A 22,117-nucleotide genomic window follows, 5' to 3' on the forward strand; every position below is an offset into this window, starting at 1 on the left:
TTTATTTCACAAAGAGATGAGCTAAACATCTGCACAGAGATAGGGGTGAAGCTCAGTGCCCTGGGTTTGAGCCTCGACACCAAAGATGGAGAGGGCAGAAATAAATACAAACTCCACATTCAGAAGAACACTTATATCCATTTAAGTTAGTCTTTGTTAAATAACACAACCTAGAACCTGTATATACTGCAAATCAAATAAAATCACCACTTAACTGTTGGTAGACTGGTGAAGTCCTGAAGGGGAGCCTGCCTAGTCTGTTCTGGACTGAGCAGTTTTCAACACTGTCAGTGGCTGAGACATTGCTATGCTATGGAGTCACATGCTAAAAGACACTCTCATACAAAAAGGAAAAACAGTATTTTTATTTTGTACTCCTTAGCATTTTCAAGATTTCTTGCAATAAACTGAAGAAGAGTCCAGAGCCATTCCTTGCAACTCATTTACAAAGCCTACCTCAGGAATGCTGAGTCCTGGGGAGCACAGCAGATCACAACCAAGGGACCCAAAAGGTCTCAACCATACTGGAACAACTGCCAAAGGTCAGGCCTTCAGGTATACAAAGATCAGCACTATGCCCTGCCAGTACAGCTCTTTCGCTCCCACTTGGAGTAGTTAATACCCCATATCAACCACAGCAGACTGTCTGCTTTTTACATCAACTTTATGAATTCATTTTTTTATGTTAAACATCTACTTCCAATACAAACATCTGAAGCCAGAAACACTCCAAAATTTCAAAGTTATATGTGGTGGCATAGCCCCACAATCAAAACCAGAACAACAGAGCCCTGCAGGAAGCTCCCGTGTGCTCACTTGTCGCAGATGTGTCTGAGACACAAGTCGATTCTGTATGTAGAGGTGGGTCCCATTCTGAAGAACTAAGTACATGCAGATGTTTAAAATCCAAAACACTCTGATACTCAACAGTGCAAGTAAGGAATGTTTGACCTATACAGCTATCTCTACCCTTACTTTACTTTACACAGCTGTCTCCATCCCTAGTTTACACTGCCTATCTCACAACCATGTTGTCTCCATCAGGATTCTACCTTGCCATCAGAACCAGTTATATCTCCTGCTTGTGATGTATTTGGGAAACAACATTTGGGAATCCTTAGTGCCCTTTGGAACCAGGCAGCGGGTCTACTAGAATAGCTGTGGCTACAATTCAGCAGAAAGAAATGGGAAACCTGTTTTGGGCAGCTTAAGAATGAACATGGGGAAAAAAATCCAAATCCTGCAGGGCCTAGAAGCCAAGTTTAGGTATAAACATGTCACAGTGGCAAAGCTAGAAACATACAATTGGAGAACATTTAATAGCTACACACTAACAACTTAGAGAAGGCCTTATGCCTTCACACCTATGACCTCAGGACACTGCCTGAAATGCTCAAGAGTTTCCAACTCTGTGAAGATTAAAAAGAAAAAAGAAAAACAACTATAGACTTTCCCCCAACTTGAAACATATACAGTGGAACCAAGTGAATGAAGAGCTATTTGTTTGTTGCAGCAATTTAGACAGAGGTATCTACTCCAAAAGAGGCAACCATCATCTATCTTTCCAGCCCCAAGATTCCATTCTAGAACATTCCATACATGGAATGTAGATCTGTCTGCTACAGAAACATGACCAGTGAAAAGCAGAGGGAGCCAAAATCTTGCTCACCCCAGAAACATGCTAACAGGAAAAGCATCCTAGTAGGAAGGTCCCAAATGCACTGGGTACCTTTATCACCAGCTCTGAGAACGGTCCTCATCATCTCTGCAACCAATTTTCCCAAGAAATATTTTGATAGGAAGAAGAACTATATCTCAAATTCTATCCCGAATATAATCAAAGGAAAGGAAAAGCTAATCCAAGACTTCGAGAACTCTGAACACTGTGAATGTGCTTTGTGTTAACAGGTACTACCATGGTACTGAAAGCGACTCACGGTGGGCTAAACCTGCCAGACAGTTTCCCTGTGCATCTGCATCAGAGGAAGAGAAGGGTTGCAGATGTCACAAATAATCAATAGTATGAAGAAAGACACAGTCTGTAATTACTCAACACAGTCTTCATGCTCTAGTCTCCAACATATGCAAGGCCTCATGAGCCATGTATTTAACATAGAGCTTTAGGTGTATGAACCACTTCAAACACAATCCATTTTAGGCCAGCGAAGTTGTTCTTTTCAGTTACAATCAGACTGCATTTAGAGAACGCATGGAAAGTAACCAGGAGTAGACTAACACTAACGCTGTTACCTTTAAGGTTTTATAGTAAATGGCTCTGTTGATTTCTAGCGGAAATAAATTCTGTTCTTCTCCTGAGCAAGCCCAGTTCACATAGCGGAGCCAGTTGCCCTTCTCCGGATCGGTGGCATCAATGCACATCCACCCCAAATTTGGATAGTACACCTAGGGATGGGGAAGAACAAGCTTGTATTAGGATAGGAATGACTGCAAACAGTTTCATCTTCAACTTCCTAAGCAGCTCTTTTCATTATCTATAAGCACTCTAAAAGCACTTCAAAGAAGCAATATAGAAAAATACAAGCAGAAAACAGAAGCTGTAAAATCTTAGTCTTTCTTTAGGCTTGGTTCCCCATCCCACCTCCCGCCACCATATGAGGAACTGAAGGTCATATGCGTGAAAATAGGTAACAACTACATTCTCAAATGTGACTTAGCAACATGCCTTCTAAGATATTCTGTTGGTCCACCCTAGGCTTGCACTGCTGAGTACGCAGTTCCATGGTCTCTTTCCAGCATGATTTACAGGGATGTCAGAAAATGAACACATGTCAATTAATCATGTGGGTGACAAGGTATAACTGTTTTGTAAACTTCTCTGTCCCTTAACACCTACACCATCAGGCATATGTGCCAGAACTAAGGTTCAGCAAACATGTTTGGAAAGTTCTAGACTGCAGAGAAATAACAGAAGAGCCAGGACATGGGATGCGCTCTAGCAGGAAGCGTCTCTGAACATCCATGCTTGTGCAGCTCCTCCTCTGAGAGGCTGCCGACAAGCTCTTAGCTGGTCATGCCTTCATGTGAAAGAACATCGACTCTGCAAGTAGTCTGACGTTTATGTGTGCACACATATACGTTCATTCCCCACAACCAGACTGCAAAACACCTAACTAAGTTGAACCAGAAGTACAAAGAGTCATTCTTTTTAGGAAGAAAGGACTGATTGATTCATTCACTCTCTCTCTCTCTCTCTCTCTCTCTCTCTCTCTCTCTCTCTCTCTCTCTCTCTCACACACACACACACACACACACACACACACCTTGACTCCTTCCATTTACTCCTTCTTTCCTCTCTCACAACATGCATCACCTTTCATTATGTCCTGCTCTCAGCTGATGGCTGGGATGCTGACTTCCTGAGCAAGTCTGGGCCCCTGAGGCTTCTTCTCTTCCCACCAGCACCCAAGCCTCCCTCAGCTCTTACAGAGTAAACAGACAGACAGATACACAATTTCTGTCTGTCTCTGTCTCTGCCTCTGTCTCTGCCTCCCTCCTTCCCTCCCTCCCTCTCTCTCTTTCTCTCGCCAAATCAAAGAATGTTAAACATAATACACCAAACAATAAAAGCTGCTTTCCAGTGTTTAAGAGCTATGATGCTACTATAGTCCCATTTGCTGGGAAGTGGAGAGAATGAGGACACACGAGCGTTGCAATCAATCCTCTGGTTAGCCCACTGGCTCACCTGGGTATTGTTACTACTTTGCCCCAGTCTCAGAGATAGTCTCTTTCTTGCTTTCTTTTAATTTTAATGTATATTGGTAGACACCTGGGTCTCACTGGATCACCACCCACACACTGGCAGCATTGACAGGTATCAATGGGACTACAGAGACAGTAGCCCGAGCCAGGAACACACAGAATAGAAGGCAGAGAACTGACTATCCAGCCACTGTGACAACTACTCAGGCTCTGCTGGAACTTCCTGGCTCTTAAGTCAAGACAAATCTTTGGAAAAATGACAATGATCCAGCTGAGTAAATTCTTTATGCATATCTCATTGTATCTCAGTAGGAAATGAGGCAGCTTCTAAGGCACAATGATGTCTATAAAGAAAAAAGTTCCATAGAAAAAGATGAATATGTCAGAGGGGATTTAGGAGGGGTGTGTTTTACTGGGGGGCTTGTTTCAGTTTCAGTTTTGTTTTCTGAGAGAGGATCTCACTCTGTAGTGAGCCTATCCAAACGCACACAAAATCACACAATGTTAAGTAAAACCACTGGTTGAAAAAAATGAATTATTTATTTTTAGCCTAAATGTAAAAATATAAAAGAATATATGAAGAGAAAATAATAATTCAGTAATTTTTTTCTTCTGTTTATCTTAACCTTCTGCCTTTCCTCCACTGGAATACAATTACACTGAGGTGGGGGTAGGGAAAAGGCAGAGCTATCCTGAAGGTCTACATGCCCAGGGAAACCATGCTGTGATTTCCCTGTTGTTTTACACTGTAAAACAACAACAAAACAAAAAAACAAAAAAACCCAAAACAGCAGCAGCAACAACAGCAGCAACAAAAAAACAGCTGGGCTCGGTGGTGTACAACAGTCAGCATTTGGGAGGTGGAAGCAGGCAGATCTCTGTTAATTAAAGACCAGCCTGGGCTACATAATGAGTTCCAGGCCAGCCAGAGCTACATAGACCATATCTTTAAAAAAAAAAAAAATTAAAATTAAAAAGTTAAAATCTAAATTAAAAATTAAAGTGTGAAGTGTTCTTATTTATATTGAGTTTTAGCTTGTTAGTGAGGAATGAGGGTGAGAACATGATTTATAACATCTACAAAGTAACCTATAAATAGTATGGTTTTGATATTTTAATTTTTAAAATATATTTGTATGTGTTTCCGTCTATGGGGAAGGTGTGGGTGTGCACATGCCCAAGGAAGCTAGTGTCTGATCCCTGGAGCTGGAGTTACAGGGACAGAGTCTAGGTCTCTGCAACAGTACTGTGAGCTCTTAACCCCCACCACCTCTCCAGCCCCTAGGAAACGCTATGAAGTCCCTTTTGAAAATGAGGAAGCAGAGCACATGGGCAGTTTAGGAGAATAATCAAGCCACTGAAAATCACAGCCAGTTTGGATGTAAACAAAGAATATAGAAAATAAAAATATTAAAAAAAAAAAAGAAGAAGAAGAAAAGAAAAGAAAGAAAATCACAGCCCGGACTCAAAAACGTGATCCTCTCATTTATTCCTTACATCAAAATGAAACAGACATACGGGCAGGGAACAGGGAAGGAAAGCCCTTAACTACGAACACTCCTTCTAGATCCTTCTTCTGATGGCCATAGTAAAGTGCTTGTCCAGCAGGTCACCCATGTGTCACCTCCAGAAGCACCACACAAAAGGACAGACCTTTCTCCCATTCCTGATCCCTCCAGGTTAGGATTAAGGAAACCCTGCTCCTTTCCTGTTTCTCACTGAACAAATGAGGTAGTAATTCTTCTTCAAGCATGGCATGAATGTCCTATAACCTAATTTTAATTCTATGTAATCCAGTCATTTTAAAATAGTTCTGAAATAATCTAAATTCAAAGTGCAGCACACATGCCCACTTGGCATGCATCCTTTCCTGGCATGCAGGTCTGGGTGAGAATCAAAGAGTTCTATGTACAGTCACAGTCCTCAAGCAGGCGCTACTGAGGAGTACTGGACCTTCAAGATGTGCGCCTGGTGGGAGGAAGGTCCTGAGGCCATTGGCACCACACCCTCAGAAGGTACTGTAGGACCTGCCTAGCCCTCTGTTTCTGCTCCAGTCTGAGATAGAAGTCTTTGGTTCCTACATGGCTCCTGCCAGGATGCGTCACTGTTACCACAGACCCAGCCTACAGGACTGCCCAGTTGAGGTTGGTTACTCATAAAACTGTGAGCCAACTTCAGACAACCCATCTTTGGCATCCCGTCTTAGTGATGATGATACACAAGGGTCTACATTATAAAATACTCTATGATCTTTGCTATTGGAAGAGTAGTGACGGCACCACAGAGGCTTGGTTTGGTTGACTCCGGTATAACAGCTTGACGTCCTCAAGGAGCTACAAGGAACCCAGACATCATCTGGATGAGTCTCTTACTCCGGACCAGTCACCTCCATGACATGAAGCCAGGAGACAAGCACATGTTTCTCTGCCAAGATCAACGCTGCAAAATGTACAGAAAAGGCCTAATGAGCCAGGCGGTGATGGCGCTCGCCTTTAATCCCAGCACCTGGGAGGCAGAGGCAGGAGGATTTCTGAGTTCGAGGCCAGCCTGGTCTACAGAGTGAGTTCCAGGGCAGCCAGGGCTACACAGAGAAACCCTGTCTCAAGAAAGAAAGAAAAGAGAGAGAGAGAGAGAGAGAGAGAGAGAGAGAGAGAGAGAGAGAGAGAGAGAGAAAGAAAGAGAAAAAGGTAGAAAGAAAGGAAGGAAGGAAGGAAGGAAGGAAGGAAGGAAGGAAGGAAGGAAGGAAGGAAGGAAGGAAGGAAGGAAGAAAGAAAGGGCCTAATGAAGAGACATTAAATGGGTGAATAAATAAATTCCCCAGGGATAAAAATGAGCCATACTAAGATGTTAATCTACCTGGCTCTGCTGTTACTATGACAACCATTCAACAAGTATGAAGTTCTGCATACTGCTGTACCCTACTGGGTAAACCAGAAACACCAGACACCTCCACATTCACTCCTCTGGCTTGTTCCCCACACAGCCAAGACACAGCAAACTTTCCATAGACTAATGTGAAAGAATTTGGGAGGACAGGAAATATGGCCCGGGAGTTAAATAGCTCTTCCAGAGTACCCAGGTTCAGTTCCTAGCACCCACACAGTGACTCACAACTGCCTGTAACACCAGTTTCAGGAGATCTGACACCCTCTCCTGGCCTCTGCAGGCACACATGTAAGCAAAACACTGCCACTTATTAAAATTCATGCATAGTAAGCAAAAGTACTTATAAAAGTACTTTTGGCCATACAGAACGTGTTCAGCTCCACAGACAACAAATGGATATGGCTGTGTACCAATAAAACTTTCCTCATTAACTGAAATTTGAATTTCATGGTATCTTCATGTGCCACAATGTTTAAAAATATAAAGATGCTTCTTAGTTTTGGAGCTTTAAAACACAGGGTTTAAGCTGGATGTAGAGACTCTCTTTCCTCCAGCTGGACAATGGCAGGAGCATGACTAGCATTGTGAAGCCAGGCTCTGCAGAACTGACTGACACAGCAAGCACTATCTTTTGAGCTCACACACTAATATTTATTCACAATGCTAACTAATTTAAAAAGGGCTTTGCTCTTTTAAAAAACTGTATAAGCAACTTCTCTATGCAGTGATCATTTCTGTATCGATTTCAACTGATAAGCAGTTCCCTCTGTCCTCTAGACTAGAATTTATTGCCAAGATGATGAAACTGCAATAGAAGTAGTAGTCGTTCACATAAAAGAATAGATTTTTAAAAGGCTATTAAAAAGATAAGCGATACTAAGTTTCAAAGGCTGAGGGGGTAAAATACTCTCATTTGTCTTATAAATCTTTCTAAGGGCTTTTGGGCAAAACTGATCAAAAATGTACAGAAGCTTACATAACTTTTGATTTAACATTTACACTTCTAGGAATGTATCTTAAGGAAAATATCAGACATGTCAAAATATTGCATGCATAGTGAGTTTGTTCTTAGAAGAACTGTACATACTCAGCAAAAGATTAAAGCCAGTTAAATGTTCAACAGAAGGTAAATCATGGATGGCAGAGTTATGAGCAGCCACCAAAAAAAAAAAAAAGGGCAAACACGAAGTATCTGACACAGCCCTGGAACATAGGTAGAAAAAAGCATGCTGCACTCCTACACATGGTGTGGGAATGGGTACTAGTGTTGAAGACACAAGACAGGAGAAGACATACAAGGCAAAGAAAAGATAGCCTGCACTACATGAGATTCTGACCAAAGCAATTCCTCACTAGCTTAGTAAATTCTAAATGTAGAGTTAATTCTAAATGTAGAGTTAATTCTAAATGTAGAGTTAAAAGAATGTTCCCAGAGATGCCTGGGTGCTAGGACTTTAAGTGAACTTTAACTTTTGGTGAATGTTTTTTATATACTCTCATACTATTACAGTTTATGGTAAGCACATAGTTTTCTTTTTTGTTTTCTAATTACACTGTGTGTGTGTGTGTGTGTGTGTGTGTGTGTGTGTGTGTGAGGGGCGGGGTCTCCTTCCACCATGTGGGCTCAGTGACAGAACTCAGTTCAGGTCATCAGGCTTGGTCAGCACCTTCACCCGGTGAGGCACCTTGCAAGCACTGTTTAAATTTTTAAGGCTTATATTTGGGCCAGGTATACACATTATGAAGAAGGGATTATAAACTGAATACCAGAGATACTGATTGGTGGAAAACCTGTGGGTATGCAGGTAAACTGGGTAGAAATGGCTTCCAAATGCATGTACTGTGTAGAGACTTGGTGTAATGCAGTATTCGGGTTGTGGCAGCTCTGGCTCTGTGGATGGAAGATACAGGTTATAAACGGGTCAAGCTACAGCTTTCCTCTCGGGCTCTGTCTTGATCTGTAATGCTTTCCACCATGCTGTGATAGATTAAGAAGCTCTCATCAGATACACGGGGCTCTCTGTTCTTGGGCCTCTCAGCCTTCATGATGAGCACATTCCCCAGGTACTCTATCACAGCAGAATCAAACAAACTGAAACAGAAGTATCCAATCAATTTTTCTCTGAACCTAACACTGTTCTATAACTAAATCTAATTAGGCGCTAGAATAGTGGTATGTGCCTGTACTATCAGCACTCAGGAGGCTAAGGCGGGAAGAGTTTGAATTTGTGGCTCATTTACAACCAAGGCTCTGTTTCAAAGCAATAAAAGCAAAATAAAGCAATCTATCCTTAAAGGATTATTAGAATAAATCTTACTCAGAAATTTTTTTTTTAAAAATCTGTTTATTAGCAACCACACGAGCCCAGAACTTGAAAGGCTTTTTATCAGCTCCAGGCATAAGAGTGGCCCGTGCCTGAAATTCTAGTGCATGGGCAGTAGAAGTAAAAGGATCCTAATTCAAAGTCAACCTAGGCTACAAAGCAAGGCTCTGCCTTTAGAAGGGAGGGAGAACTTTGTATCAGGGATGGTTTCAAAATTCTGATATTGCTCAACACACTAGGATGGTCAAAGAAGTGTTACAGACAGTCCCACCTAAAGCAGATCAAAGCACGCTCTCCTCTCTCTAGAGAGCCTGCTCCAGGCACTCACCCTGAGCAGTCTTCATCTTTCTCTGGATAAAGAGGAATGTGAATGCTTTCAGTGAAACCTTGGAGGACTTAAGGAGCCAGCAGTCAAGGGCTCAGGAAAGGCCAGGGGACACTTTGTCTTAGGTGAGCACATGACGGTCTACTAGCTGGGATGTCAGATCGCACAGCTGAGGTATTTTAGGCAGGTCTCAGGGGCGCTGGTGGAAGAACAATCACCAAGACACAGTTCTGATGATAAACTCTTCCTATGACACTAGGAAGAGACTTCTCATACAAGTCTGGGATAAGACCAATACATTAATAGGAAATATTTGACTTTTTCAAATTACTTATAACAAGTATGTGCATTATAATTACCATTCCTGATACTTTGCCATACGCATGTATATACTATATTCCTATGTCATCTATACCCTATTTTAACACTTCTTAAAAAACCGACCTTTCAGATGTGAGAACTAAGTGAGATTCTGACTTTTCTTCCTTGTAAGATGTAAACTTGAACCTGACTACAAAGAAGTAATACTTTCAGCAGGGCGGTGGTGGTACACGCCTTTAATCCCAGTGCTTAGGAGGCAGAGGCAGGCAGATTTCTGAGTTCGAGGCCAGCCTGGTCTACAGAGTGAGTTCCAGGACAGCCAGGGCTACACAGAGAAACCCTGTCCAAAAAAAAGAAGAGAAGAAGAAGAAGAAGAAGAAGAAGAAGAAGAAGAAGAAGTAGTAGTAGTAGTAGTAGTAGTAGTAGTAGTAGTAGTAGTAGTGAAGAAATACTTTCATGATGAGTTACCAACTGAAGCCTAATATGCAAAGAATCTTAAATGATTAGCACCAGAATGTTATGCGTAGAGGAAAATGAGTCCCTAGTAGTTCTCACTTGCAAATCACAATTTTGAGCATACTATACATGAATTTGAATGCAGGTGACAATTCTCCTAAGACTTGGGTTTCCACAGCATGTCCAGTATCAAACTGTTACCCGGCAGTGACGACATCTGTGCTCCTCGGCCCTACACACATACACAGAGACAGTAAACAAGCATGCGATTCCCTGACAGTCCTCACTTTGATCACTAACCAGGTCAAGCATGCCTGTTAGCTTCTTTCGAGAAATTTTTTAATTAATAAGGTGCTTTGAAAGCAATATTGTACAGACAACACATTTTTAATAATACTAAAAGTATTATCTTTTGTAATGAAGACTTTTTGTGACCAGGCCATCTTTCTACAATTACAAAGCTCTTCCACTTCCAAACAGTCCTGATCCTTGTGGTGGATTCTTGTTTCCCAAAGCCCCCCAGGGTTTGCAGTCGGATACTATCACACACAACTGACTCATAAGAAAGAAATACAAAATGATGAAACTCTCAGATCAAGCTATAACCTTTACAGCCTTAAGAACCCCCCTCCCACCCCCAACTCTCATCCCCCCATCCCCCCACCCAACCCCCCAACCTCCCCCCAAATGCCCTGAGATTCCTGGGAGGTATTTGCCCACACATTTCACTGTCAGGCTTTTATATGTCAACAAGTATGAAACAGATATGATTCCTTCTCACTTGGAAAGGACTTGGAAAGGAGTCATCCCTGAGGTGCTTCCCAAGGCACTGCCCTAAGGATCCCATGCAAAACCCAAGAACACAAGTACCCTAATGGAATGTGTTCAGTCCCCCACTCTTTAAATGAAAGGCTTCACAGCACATAAGTCAGAAAACTAGTGCAGAAGCAGAATCTGGCCCATGTGTAACTGTCCTACTGTTCCCAGGACATTTGTGTGGCTCCGACTACATTGCCCAACTCAGGCCTGGCCCTGGATAGCAAAGGCTGCTGCTCCTCCTTTACTGAAAGCTTCTATAAAAGGCTGCCACTTCCCTCCTTTGTCCTCCAGGGTTGTTGAAAATATATGAAATAGAAGAAAATCCTTTGGTAAAATTAAAAGTTCAATGTAAGTATGTCACGTGCTATGTGTATCCCTCTGAGTATCCTGGGGGCACGGAAACTATTTTCTGACATGCAGAAAGGAATCCAATACTGTTCTTTGCAGCCCTTGGAGTATATTTTATGGGGTATCTGTGTCATTCATAAACGACACAGGAAGTCAAGGTCAAAGAATACAAAACACAGAGGTGCCATTTACCATTAAGGACAATGGATCAGCTTCAAACCACACACACATGCAAACAAGTCTACTCAGGAAAGTCATTTTCTCTTTAATGAAAGTATTTAACTTTTAAAGAACATATTTAAATTATTGTTTTAACTTTAACACATCAGATCCTGTAAGAACAGGGAGTGGGCTCTTTAAAATGCTTGAAACTCTCTTACCTCCCACATGTACACATTATTCCTAACCTGGGATCTCTTCTTCTTATCACCAACAAATGGTCCAAACTTTTTCCCTTTTAAAATCGGCTTAGTGGCCCAGACACCTAGAAAATAAAACCAGTATTTTTATAATGTAATGTGGTTATTTTAAATACGGAAAACATTAATGTCATTCATGTTTTACAAAATAAGTAAAAAGCTAGGTTGCTTAACAGCAAAGCAACTGTATTAAGTTCAACCAAACCAAATAAAGTCCTCTAGGGGATTCTGAGATTCCTTCTTTATGCCCCTTGATATCTTCTGAATAGTCTATAAAGAATCTGCATTGATTACAACTTTTTTAAAAATTTGCATTTTCATATGTAAAATGTAGTACAATCATAAACACCTGAAAATTAGCATAAGAGAAAATATGAATGGAATAAAACTATGAACATTCAAATTCTTCATTCTATCTTTCTACAGACCTCCAACTGTCCTTACTATAACAAAAGTTGTTCTTATAATGCTCTTATAATAGTTAGGACTTGGGTTTTATAAATAAACACTTTTGAAGATGATTTGCCTAATTACAGTGGAAACATAGTTTCCACTCATTGGCTTTATAAACCACAGTTCATGAGAAGTTTTGATCATCTGGAGTGAGCATACATGCTAACGACACTGTCCCTAGGATTAATTCTATCTCCTGTTCACCTGTCAGAAAGCCTGTCAGAAAGTACTGCAAATCAATGAAGTCACAGTCGTTAGAATGGCAGGATCCCTGCAGCCAAAAGAATTGTACATTCTGGACAAGTTCCCTCATGTACGGAACAGGAGGTGGAGGCTAGTCCCACTGTGTGGCTAGGACAATCACACTCCACTCCCCCAAAAGTCAGCTAGGACCTGCATCTATAAACACTAACAATCAGTTAAACTGTGAGACAGCCACTTCTGTTCAGATAAAACAATATAAGAACCCCAATGCTCAGTAAGTAAAGTTCCAATGAGAATTAGAAAAACATGCAGGTCAGATTCACAACACTCATCAGGAGAACATCTAAATGTCAAAAGAACAGGAACATGATCTATTCGGGAGTCTGTTTTTACAAGATCTTTACAACTTACTCTTAGTGTTGTATCTAAAACTTTTATCACAGACATAAAAATCAAATACAAACAAGTTTGTACGCTCAACAAGAAATTCTGGCCAAGCCGGGTAGGTGGTGGTGGCGCACTCCTTTAATTCCAACACTTGGGAGGCAGAGGCAGGTAAATTTCTGCGTTTGAGGCCAGCCCAGTCTACAGAGTGAGATCCAGGACAGCCAGGGCTATACAGAGAAATCCTGTCTCGGAAAACAAACAAACAAACAAACAAACAAACAAATAAATAAATAAAGCATTCTGGCCAACTTACAACGCTCATTCAAATACCCACAATGGGCCCTGAAGTGGAAACGGCGAGGCAATGGGCAAGACAGACTGTGAGTAACAAGAACAGATGTAAAGTCAACTGAAAGTAAGCAAATGAATGTGACAACATAATCACACTCAAGGCTCAGTGAAATCAGAGGAAAGCACACACTGCAGGATGAGGCCCACAGTGATGCAGAGGAGGGCACACTGGAACACAGAACCAAGGACAGGTTATGCAGGTGCAAGCTGGTTTCCTTTCTATATAACGCATGGCCGCCCTGGATTCTTACGTAGAAAGTACATACACACCACATAATCTTTTAAGTGAGAGTCAACTGTTCCATTTTTTGGCATAATGCCTACCTAACATGATCCTGCTCCCCCAGAAAGCAGCCTCCTCTTTGCTGCCCGACTCCCACAATGAGAGTACTCACCAATCCGAGTCTTGTCGACCGCAGATGGCAAAAGTCTTACTTCTTCTGGAAGTCCTCGAAGCACATGTTCAGGTACCTCAGCCAGAGTCTCAGTGGCCGCCACAGACTCAGCGTTCTGCAAGGCAAACAGCAGGAGGGTCACAGCAAAGGAAGAAACCCAGCAGTGCTCTCTGTCTTGCTTTGCATCGCTCCTTAGTTCCTCGTCCAACAAGCAAACAATGAGAACTAACTGAAACTGGAGCACACAGAGCAGACTGGGGCAGCTCTGGAGTGGCTGTGTCTCTTGCTGAGCCTAGTGATGAGACACTAGCAACCTGCAAGCCAGGGTCTCTTCTGTTCCAGCCACCTGTATCCAGTTTCACAATAGGTAAGTCTCAGCACTGCACTGCTCTAACAGTGCTCTAACAGAACTGGACAGCAAACCACAGCTTATACCTATTTCTAAACCAAAGGCTACCAGCAATATACTACAACCCTAAAAGAATAATTTGGCACACTCCATGAAGGCCATTTGACCAATCAGATGCTGCCTCCCTCCCTGCCTTGCTCCCTCCAGCAACCCAAGCAGGTTGGACAGGAGTGACAGCCCACTGTTAGCCCTCACTTCAAGTGGGACTTTCCAAGAAGCAACAGCTGACCACTGCGTATCAGGCCGCTAGACAGCAAAGACCACACTATCTCAGAGTTGACAGGAAATAGAAAATTTCATCTCAAAACTTAGCTGGAATTCATCAGAGTATTAAGAAATAAGATTAGTATTAAATGTTTATGTAAGGAATAAGGATTCTGGTATCAACAAGGAAAAACAAACCAGGAAAAGCTATTCCATGTAGCTTTTGGAATAAACTCCAAATCAAACTGAAAACTAAAGACTAATTTTCCTACAGCAGTGAAGCATTTTCAACTTTTGTTTGTTTTTCAAGACAGGGGTCTCTCTGTATAGCCCAGACTGTCCTGGAATTCACTATGTAAACCAAGTTAGCTCCAAACTCAGAGATCCACCTGTCTCTTCCTTTCAAGTGCTGGGATTAAAGGCATGTGTCACCACTGCAGAGCCTGAAGCACTTGTAATTCTTAAGAATGTTAAGTGTGTGCCGGGCTTGGTAGAGCATGCCTTTAATCCCAGCACTGGGTGACAGAGGCAGGAGTATCACTGTGAGTTCAAGGCCTGACAGACAGAAATACCTAACAGAAATACCTTGTCTCAAAAACAGTAACAAAATGTTAGGCACCAAAACAAGAGAAAAAACAAAACACCAAACAAAAGCAAGCAAACAAACAAATAAAAACAAGTCACCCAAACTCAAAAAAACACCTGAGTTTCAATATTTAAAAAAGAAAAAAATCAGTTCCAACAATTCTAATCATCATGGGCTGCACCCTGGCTGGCTTGGAGTCAGAGAGCCCAAGGGGACATCTATAGACACATCACCTCTGAGGCACGGTCAAGCTACCAGTGTGCTTGCTCCAGTAGCACAAATACTTTCTTCTACTCTGACTTACATCCTTTTCCCAACAAAACCTCCAACATACTTTCTAAAAATAGAAGTTTCAAATTGCCCCCAGAAAATAGCCTTCTGTACTTCTAATCAGCTAAAAATATCAATAAACTTAACAGACATTTCTCACTTCTATATATGGAATTCCCATTTTAAAATGTTTTAATACGGAAGCTAGATATTTGAAAAAAATGAATAAAGCTTTTTCTGCCAAAAGAAGAAAAGTACTAACCTGATAAAATCCTATTATGTGATTTATCCTATGGCACCAATAAGCAAAATAACACCAATAAACATTAGCCAGAATTATGAGAGTGTAGGGCTGGCCACTTAGAATAATCAATGAGAACTTCTTCTCTTTCCTCAGCTGGGGCCTACCTATGCTCCCTGCAGACACACACACACAGAGAGAGAGAAAGAGAGATACAGACACAAACAGAGACAACTCCACACATCCCACACACACACCCTTCTAGAAAACTGAGGCTTAGAAAAGTGGTATAGGTTGCTCATAGTTGACTCTGAACACTAGTTTAACTTCAAAGCCCAAATCCATAGTCACTGTGGGTTTCCTTAAGACTCACTGGAATCATCAGAGACCCTTTGCCCCTCAATTTCCAGACTCATGGGAAAAGCAGCAGGAGGTACCCAGGCCAAGATGATCTTCCATAGGAAATGTGTGTCTTCAGTGGAGACAGGTGCTGAAACTCCTGAAACACCTGTAAATATTAAAGCCCTCAGCAGAGCTGCTGGAGGAGGGGTGGGGTAGAGAAGGGCTGTTTTGGGTCAACCACTTATCTGGAGTGTGTCTTATGTTTTGGTTTGCTTTTGGTCTTGCTAAGTAGCCTTGACTCAATATCTTCCCACCTCAGCTGCTGATGTCCTGGGATGAAGAAGATGCCACAACTAGACTCAACCACAATTTTTAATATGGGCTCATCTTTCTAGTAGAAGCTCTTTTTTTTCTGCTCACTGTAGTTGTCTTCAGTGAAAATAAGATGCAACTTAAGCTCACAGCCGAACACTCTAGAAACTGTCAGCCATGGCCTCCCCCTCCCATCTGCCTAACTGCTGGAACATCTCCATGGCTGCAAGCTGCTCAACACATTCTTAGAAAAGCCAAGGCTTAGGAAGTAGAAGGCAGGCTCAGTTCAATCACTCACTCCCTCTTTCCCTATCTTTTTTGTAAAGTTCTTAGGTAATTTTTCTTAACTATTTGTATAGCTATGTGTTGACTTGTGCATCCCTGTGTGTCTGTAGCAGACATCTGAATAAGTATATGATTCGCTGTAAAATGACTAATGTAACATCTTTTTAAAAAATAACTGTGCTGAGCAGTGGTGGCACACACCTTTAATCCCAGCACGCAGAAGGCAGAGGTAGGCAGATCTCTATGAGCTCACCACCAGCCTGGCCTACAGATAGAACTTCAAAACAACCCAGGCTAAATGGAGAAACTCTGTCTCCAAACACCAAAACAAAACAAAGCCAAACTGTGGTGTGTGGTGTGTGGTGTGTGTGTGTGTGTGTGTGTGTGTGTGTGTGTGTGTGTGTGTTTGCCTACATGTATACAATACACCTCATGTGTGTTTGTGCACAGAGGCCAAAAGAAGATGCCAGATGCCCGAGAATTAGTTACAGACAGTTGCAAGCTGCCATTTGTGCACTGGGAATCAAACCCAGACCATCCTAAAAAGCAGCTCAGCCACCGCCACCCCTCCATCATCCCCTGGCCTCTCTCAAGACAGGCAGACTTGAACTAGCAGGGTCATCTCTCAGAATATAGTTTTCAATGTATGTCAGAATGTCTTGTCTTGAATCTGTGGTAGGTAATTCATAGGGCTGATACAGTTGTCCCCCAAGTGGTCTAGGATCAGGACTTATCCCACTCTCAACCACACATCTGTAGTAACAAATTCCATAAGTGCTCAAGTACCTTATATAAATAGCACAAAATGTGCATATGATCTGCACACATCCTCTCATATACTTTAATCTGCCCAGTACATGTTAAACACTATGTAAGTACATGGTGTACCTTATTATTTAGGGTGCACAAGCCAAAAAAAAAAAAAAAAAAAAAAAAAAAACCACAAGGTTGTCCGTGTTAAATGAAGAGGCTAGTTTGCCTTCCAAATATTTTCAATCTGAACTTGGTAAAGTCTAGAGGAGCAGAAACCATAAATACTGATACTCGCTATATAAAAATCCTTTTTATTAGAAAATACAATTTTAGCGGGGTGGTGGCGGCACATGCCTTTAATCCCAGCACTTGGGAGGCAAAGGCAGGTGGATCTCTGAGTTCGAGGTCAGCCTGCTGGTCTACAGAGTAAGTTCCAGGACAGCCAGGGCTATACAGAGAAACCCTGTCTCAAAAAGACCAAAATAAACAAAAAAATAAATAAATAAAATAAAATAAAAAAATCAAAAAACCCCCACAATTTTAGAAAAAAGCAATTTAGAAATAAACCTTTGAGCCAGGCGGTAGTGGCGCACACCTTTAATCCTAGCACTTGGGAAGCAGAGGCAGATGGCTTTCTGAGTTCGAGATCAGCCTGGTCTACAGAGTGAGTTCCAGGACAGCCAGGGCTACACAGGGAAACCCCCGTCCTGAAAAAAACCAAAAAAAAAAAAAAAGAAAGAAAGAAAGAAAGAAACAAACAAACAAACAAACCTTTGGAACAAAAGATTTTTTTTTCAAGCTGTCCCCCGAAGATTATAAGCTAGACTCTTTTCTAGATTTACTTAGACAATACTAGATATATTTTCATACTCTGATACTCTGAACTGACCTGCCTTGGTTCTTACATGAAACAATCACAACTGTTTCTCTTTCCAGTCTTAGTCTAAAAGAAACAACAATATCTATCTACCCAATGTTAAATCATTGATATATTTCTGAGTCCCTTCTGGGCGTCCCGTTTGCCCCAACAATGCCTCTCTGTAGTGAGAACAGTCAAAAAATTAAACCCAAACAATGCCCAATTCTCAGAGTGTAAATCCAGTGTAGCTGATCAGGGAGGGGACTGGAGTCGAGATACCACTTCAGAGAACATGGGCTGGGCTTCTAGTGTTAACACAATGCTAACAGCAATAGTAGGAACCAAATCGTGATTAGGAAAGAAGTCCAGTAAGCTCGGAGAGCAGTTAGGCAAAAAAGGTTAATGTGTTCAGAACAGCAGCCATGAGAGACAGGCAGAGCTAAGGCAGGAACAGCCCGAGATGAGCCCAGAGAGTGGTGCCCACCAGCAGAGGTGAGCCTAGAGAACAGCGCCCACCAGCACGGAACTAGAAGCAAGCACAAAGCAGATGCTCGCTCAGCAGGCAACTGCTGCTTAATGAGTCTTCCGTGTTCTAGATGGAAAATGGTACAAGATTTTTCCTTCTGCTTTCCTATAATGAGGACTCACTCCAAACATGCCAACTGAACAGCAAGCCTGAAGTTTAATGTGGTAAGTTAGTGAGTTCCTGAGTCTTAACTAACTCACTGATATTTGTCAATCTGATGCCCTCAACTTTCTACTCCCTCAAACCAGAGAGAGCCAGTTGTCCCCAACGGATGGTCACAGGTCTCCCTTCTTCATTCAGTCATTAACAAGTACTTTCAGAGTGCCTGTTCTATGCTGGCATTGTGCTGAGTGGGAGAAACAATGGTGTAACACCTGCCAACCTCCTGTTCATGAAGCCATAAATGGAAAACCTCTGTCCCCACTGCCTAACAAAAAAACCTTTAAACTGTGATATTCCAGGTCTGACCTTCCTGGAGACTGTGGGGAACAATGTGCTTTCCCCCCCATCTGTCCCTTGGCCCTGGTGACTTACTCATGTTACACTGATGGGGGCCTGAGGGAAGAAAAGATTCACTTCTCCCTGAGTTAAGATGTGTGCTCAGGGCTTTACAAACGGTCCTTCATTTAATTATCCCAATGACCATACAGACAGCAAACTCAAGAGAATGTTTGGCTGTTCCTGTCTCCCAGGCAGCAGCCCAGAGGCTTCCTCATACTAATGCATTTACCATGACTGTAACCACTGGCCGATCCTCACCCATCAGGAAGCAAGCTAAAACCAAGATGTCAGGTCACAGAGGGAGTGATGCTCAGAGCTGAGCATCGGGAAATGAATCAAAGACCATAAAGCTAAGGCAAAGTCAAACAGCCCTAAGTCTTGTCTACCACAATCCAAGCCCAACAACAAGAAAGCAAAGCCTTCCAGTTATTTAAAGAAACACAATCCAAGTTGTTTTGTTTTCAATTTTCAGATAATCTAATTGTTCCATTTTAAAAAACACATCATATTTATAAAAATTATTAGATATCTAGCAGAATACAGGATTTAACATGAGATTTAAGTGCCATCATTAGAATATAAATTTCCTAAGATAATATTTATCTAGATCTAAATCATCAACTAGGAGTACCTTATGGAAGTCTTTTTAAATCTGGAAATTTAAATTTGTGTCTATAATTATAAACATTTCTTTACCACATAATTAGCATATGCTTAGTCGGGCGGTAGTGGCACACGCCTGTAATCCCAGCACTCTGGGAGGCAGAGGCAGGCGGATTTCTGAGTTCGCGGCCAGCCTGGTCTACAGAGTGAGTTCCAGGACAGCCAGGGCTATACAGAGAAACCCTGTCTCGAAAAAACCAAATCCAAAAATCTAAAAACAAAACAAAACAAAAAAAATTAGCATATGCTGAAGCAGTCTATTTTTAGGTTAAAAAAAAAAAAGAAGAAGAAAGAAGATAATGAAAATGAAATCGAGAAGTCACCAAAGCATTAACCACCTGGTAGAATCATACCTAGGAACAGAGGTGGCCAAACTCAGACACTCTTTTAAAAAAAAAAAAAAAAAACTTTGCAAAGGAAACGCAGCTACAACACAGAAACACCCGGATGATGACAAAGTCGTGGGAAGATAAACACAGGATGCACTCTGTGGAACTGCATAGCTATGACACTAGAGAACTGGACAGTGCACCTCTCAGAAGAGACAGCAAGTTGTCAGCAGTTGCCTCTTGTGAAGGACTAATCAGCAGGGAAGCCAGGGACCATGCAATGTCCCATAGCCAGCAAACGGCGGTATCTCCATGAGTTCAGGTGCACGTCAAATGGGGGCACACAACACACTCAGGGGTGAAAATCTAGAAAAAAAATGGCCTAGGAGTCTCATTTAATATCAAACAACTCAAAATTTAAGCTCAGAGATAAATCGCTGAGGTAAAACATTGTTAACAAGATACTCAGAAAACGGAAAAGCAGAAACAACATACAACAACAATGGCAAGCGAAGGCAAACAACAAGAAAGAGTTTAACTAACAGCAGAAAAATAGTAACACAGAGGGCAGAGGGCAGCAGTCCTACATCTTACCAAGAACAAAAATGATGGGAAAATACTTAAAACACGAAACAGGGTCAAACTTTAAAATACAACGACTGGAATAAACACAATGTCTATAGTATTAAAAAAGAAGAAAAACTGGGCGGTGGTGGCACATGCCTTTAATCCAAGCACTTGGGAGGCAGAGGCAGGTGGATTTCTGAGTTCGAGGCCAGCTTGGTCTACAGAGTGAATTCCAGGACAGCCAGGGCTATACAGAGGAACCCTGTCTCAAAAAAACAAAACAAAACAAACAAACAAACAAAAAACACTGAAAAAAAAGGAAGAAAAAGAAAGTCAAAGTATGTTCATTTGACACCTCCTTCTAGAAAACACAAATGGGCTGGAACTGGCTCAGTGTCAAGAACACTCACTATTCAATCTCAAGGACCAGAGTCTGGATCCCAGCCCCTCCATCAGGAGGCTCAGAAGTGTCTGTAGCTCCAGCTGCAAGGCCTCCAAGGGCATCTACACACAGACACATGCACAGAATATAAACAGAATAAATATTTTTAAACTATTTATTAATGAAATGTATGAAACTAAGATAAAGTTTTAAATACTTTCTATTTGCAGACAGAATGGCCAACTTACAAAGATATAAAAATCTAGCTGACCTCATAATTTGTAATCCTAAATACTTATTCATCTTTAAATCATTAAATCAAAATGAACCTTTAAGTCACCAGACTTAAAGAACAGAATATCAATATAACAGAATAGAAAATATGTTATTGTAATTAATATTTATTAACACAGTTCAAACATTCCTTTACTCAGAACTGTCCCAAACTCCCCCATCCCTCGAGCAAACTCCCCCCTGATCTTTAACAAGGCCCATGAGACTGACCTTGTGACTCTTTGCCTGGCCCCATGTGGCCACAGGACCAGCCTCTCCTCCCCCCTAACACAGCCCCTCTCCTACACACTCTGCCAGCTGACAGCTGCTACTGGGAAAACAACTCTGCTGAAATGGCTATTACAGAAGGTTCCATCTACCATTGGACACGAGTAATATGGACTAATGGCTCTGATTTTTAAAAATACAATAAGGATGGGCTGGAGAGATGGCTCAGCGGTTAAGAGCACTGACTGCTATTCCGAAGGTCCTGAGTTCAAATCCCAGCAACCACATGGTGGCTCACAACCATCTATAATGAGATCTGATTCCCTCTTCTGGTGTGTCTGAAAACAGCTACAGTGTACTTACATATAATAATAAATAGAGCTTTAAAAAAAATACAATAAGGACTAGGCATGGTGGTACACATCTTTTATCCCACCATTTGGGAGGCAGAGGCAGGGGGAATCTCTGTGAGTTCAAGACTGGCCTGATCTATAGAGTAAGTTCCAGAACAACCAAGGCTATGTAAAGAGACTTTTCATCTTTTAAAAAAAGCCCCAAAATATGGATATTTATACATAATAAGCAAATTTTATTGGCCTTTTATGAGAATATATATAAATAAGCAATTCCAGTTCTACACTTTATCCATTTGCAATAAAATACAATAAAACACGGCCCTGCCCTTTGCTCAGTGTATGTCAGTGTGCCCATATTTCCTTTCCTACACTGCCGTGCACCGGCATTCTGGCTGTCCCACCTCGGGGCTGATAAGCCTCGGGTAAGGCAGAGCCCTTCTTCCTGCCCTGCCTGCCACTCCTCCTCACCGGCACTTGCTGCTTCACAGCACTCTGACCATCCTCTGGAAACCGCCTTGCCTGCTTCTCTGAGCATAAAGACTGCAGAGCCTCATCTTCTTGGTTACTGCAGTGCCCATGACATGCTGGGAGGTGTCCTGTGCGTGGGGACACATAAACACCCA

At 41.9% G+C, this 22,117-nt stretch overlaps 1 protein-coding gene across 6 annotated transcripts in view; it reads right to left on the reverse strand.

Moving 5' to 3' along the window:
- The window catches only part of Prdm2 (PR/SET domain 2), a 103,499-nt gene that overhangs the window by 58,814 nt on the left and 22,568 nt on the right, over nucleotides 1-22,117 (reverse strand). For all 6 annotated transcript variants that reach the window (XM_052177979.1, XM_052177983.1, XM_052177978.1 and 3 more), the window contains 3 exons: nucleotides 13,409-13,523; nucleotides 11,580-11,683; nucleotides 2,251-2,403 (listed from right to left, as the gene is read on the reverse strand). In XM_052177979.1, coding sequence (XP_052033939.1) covers nucleotides 2,251-2,403; nucleotides 11,580-11,683; nucleotides 13,409-13,523 — 372 coding nt within the window. The remainder of the gene's footprint in view (nucleotides 1-2,250; nucleotides 2,404-11,579; nucleotides 11,684-13,408; nucleotides 13,524-22,117) is intronic.

This window comes from Apodemus sylvaticus, chromosome 3 (assembly GCF_947179515.1).
Source record: "Apodemus sylvaticus chromosome 3, mApoSyl1.1, whole genome shotgun sequence".
Lineage (NCBI taxonomy): Eukaryota > Metazoa > Chordata > Mammalia > Rodentia > Muridae > Apodemus > Apodemus sylvaticus.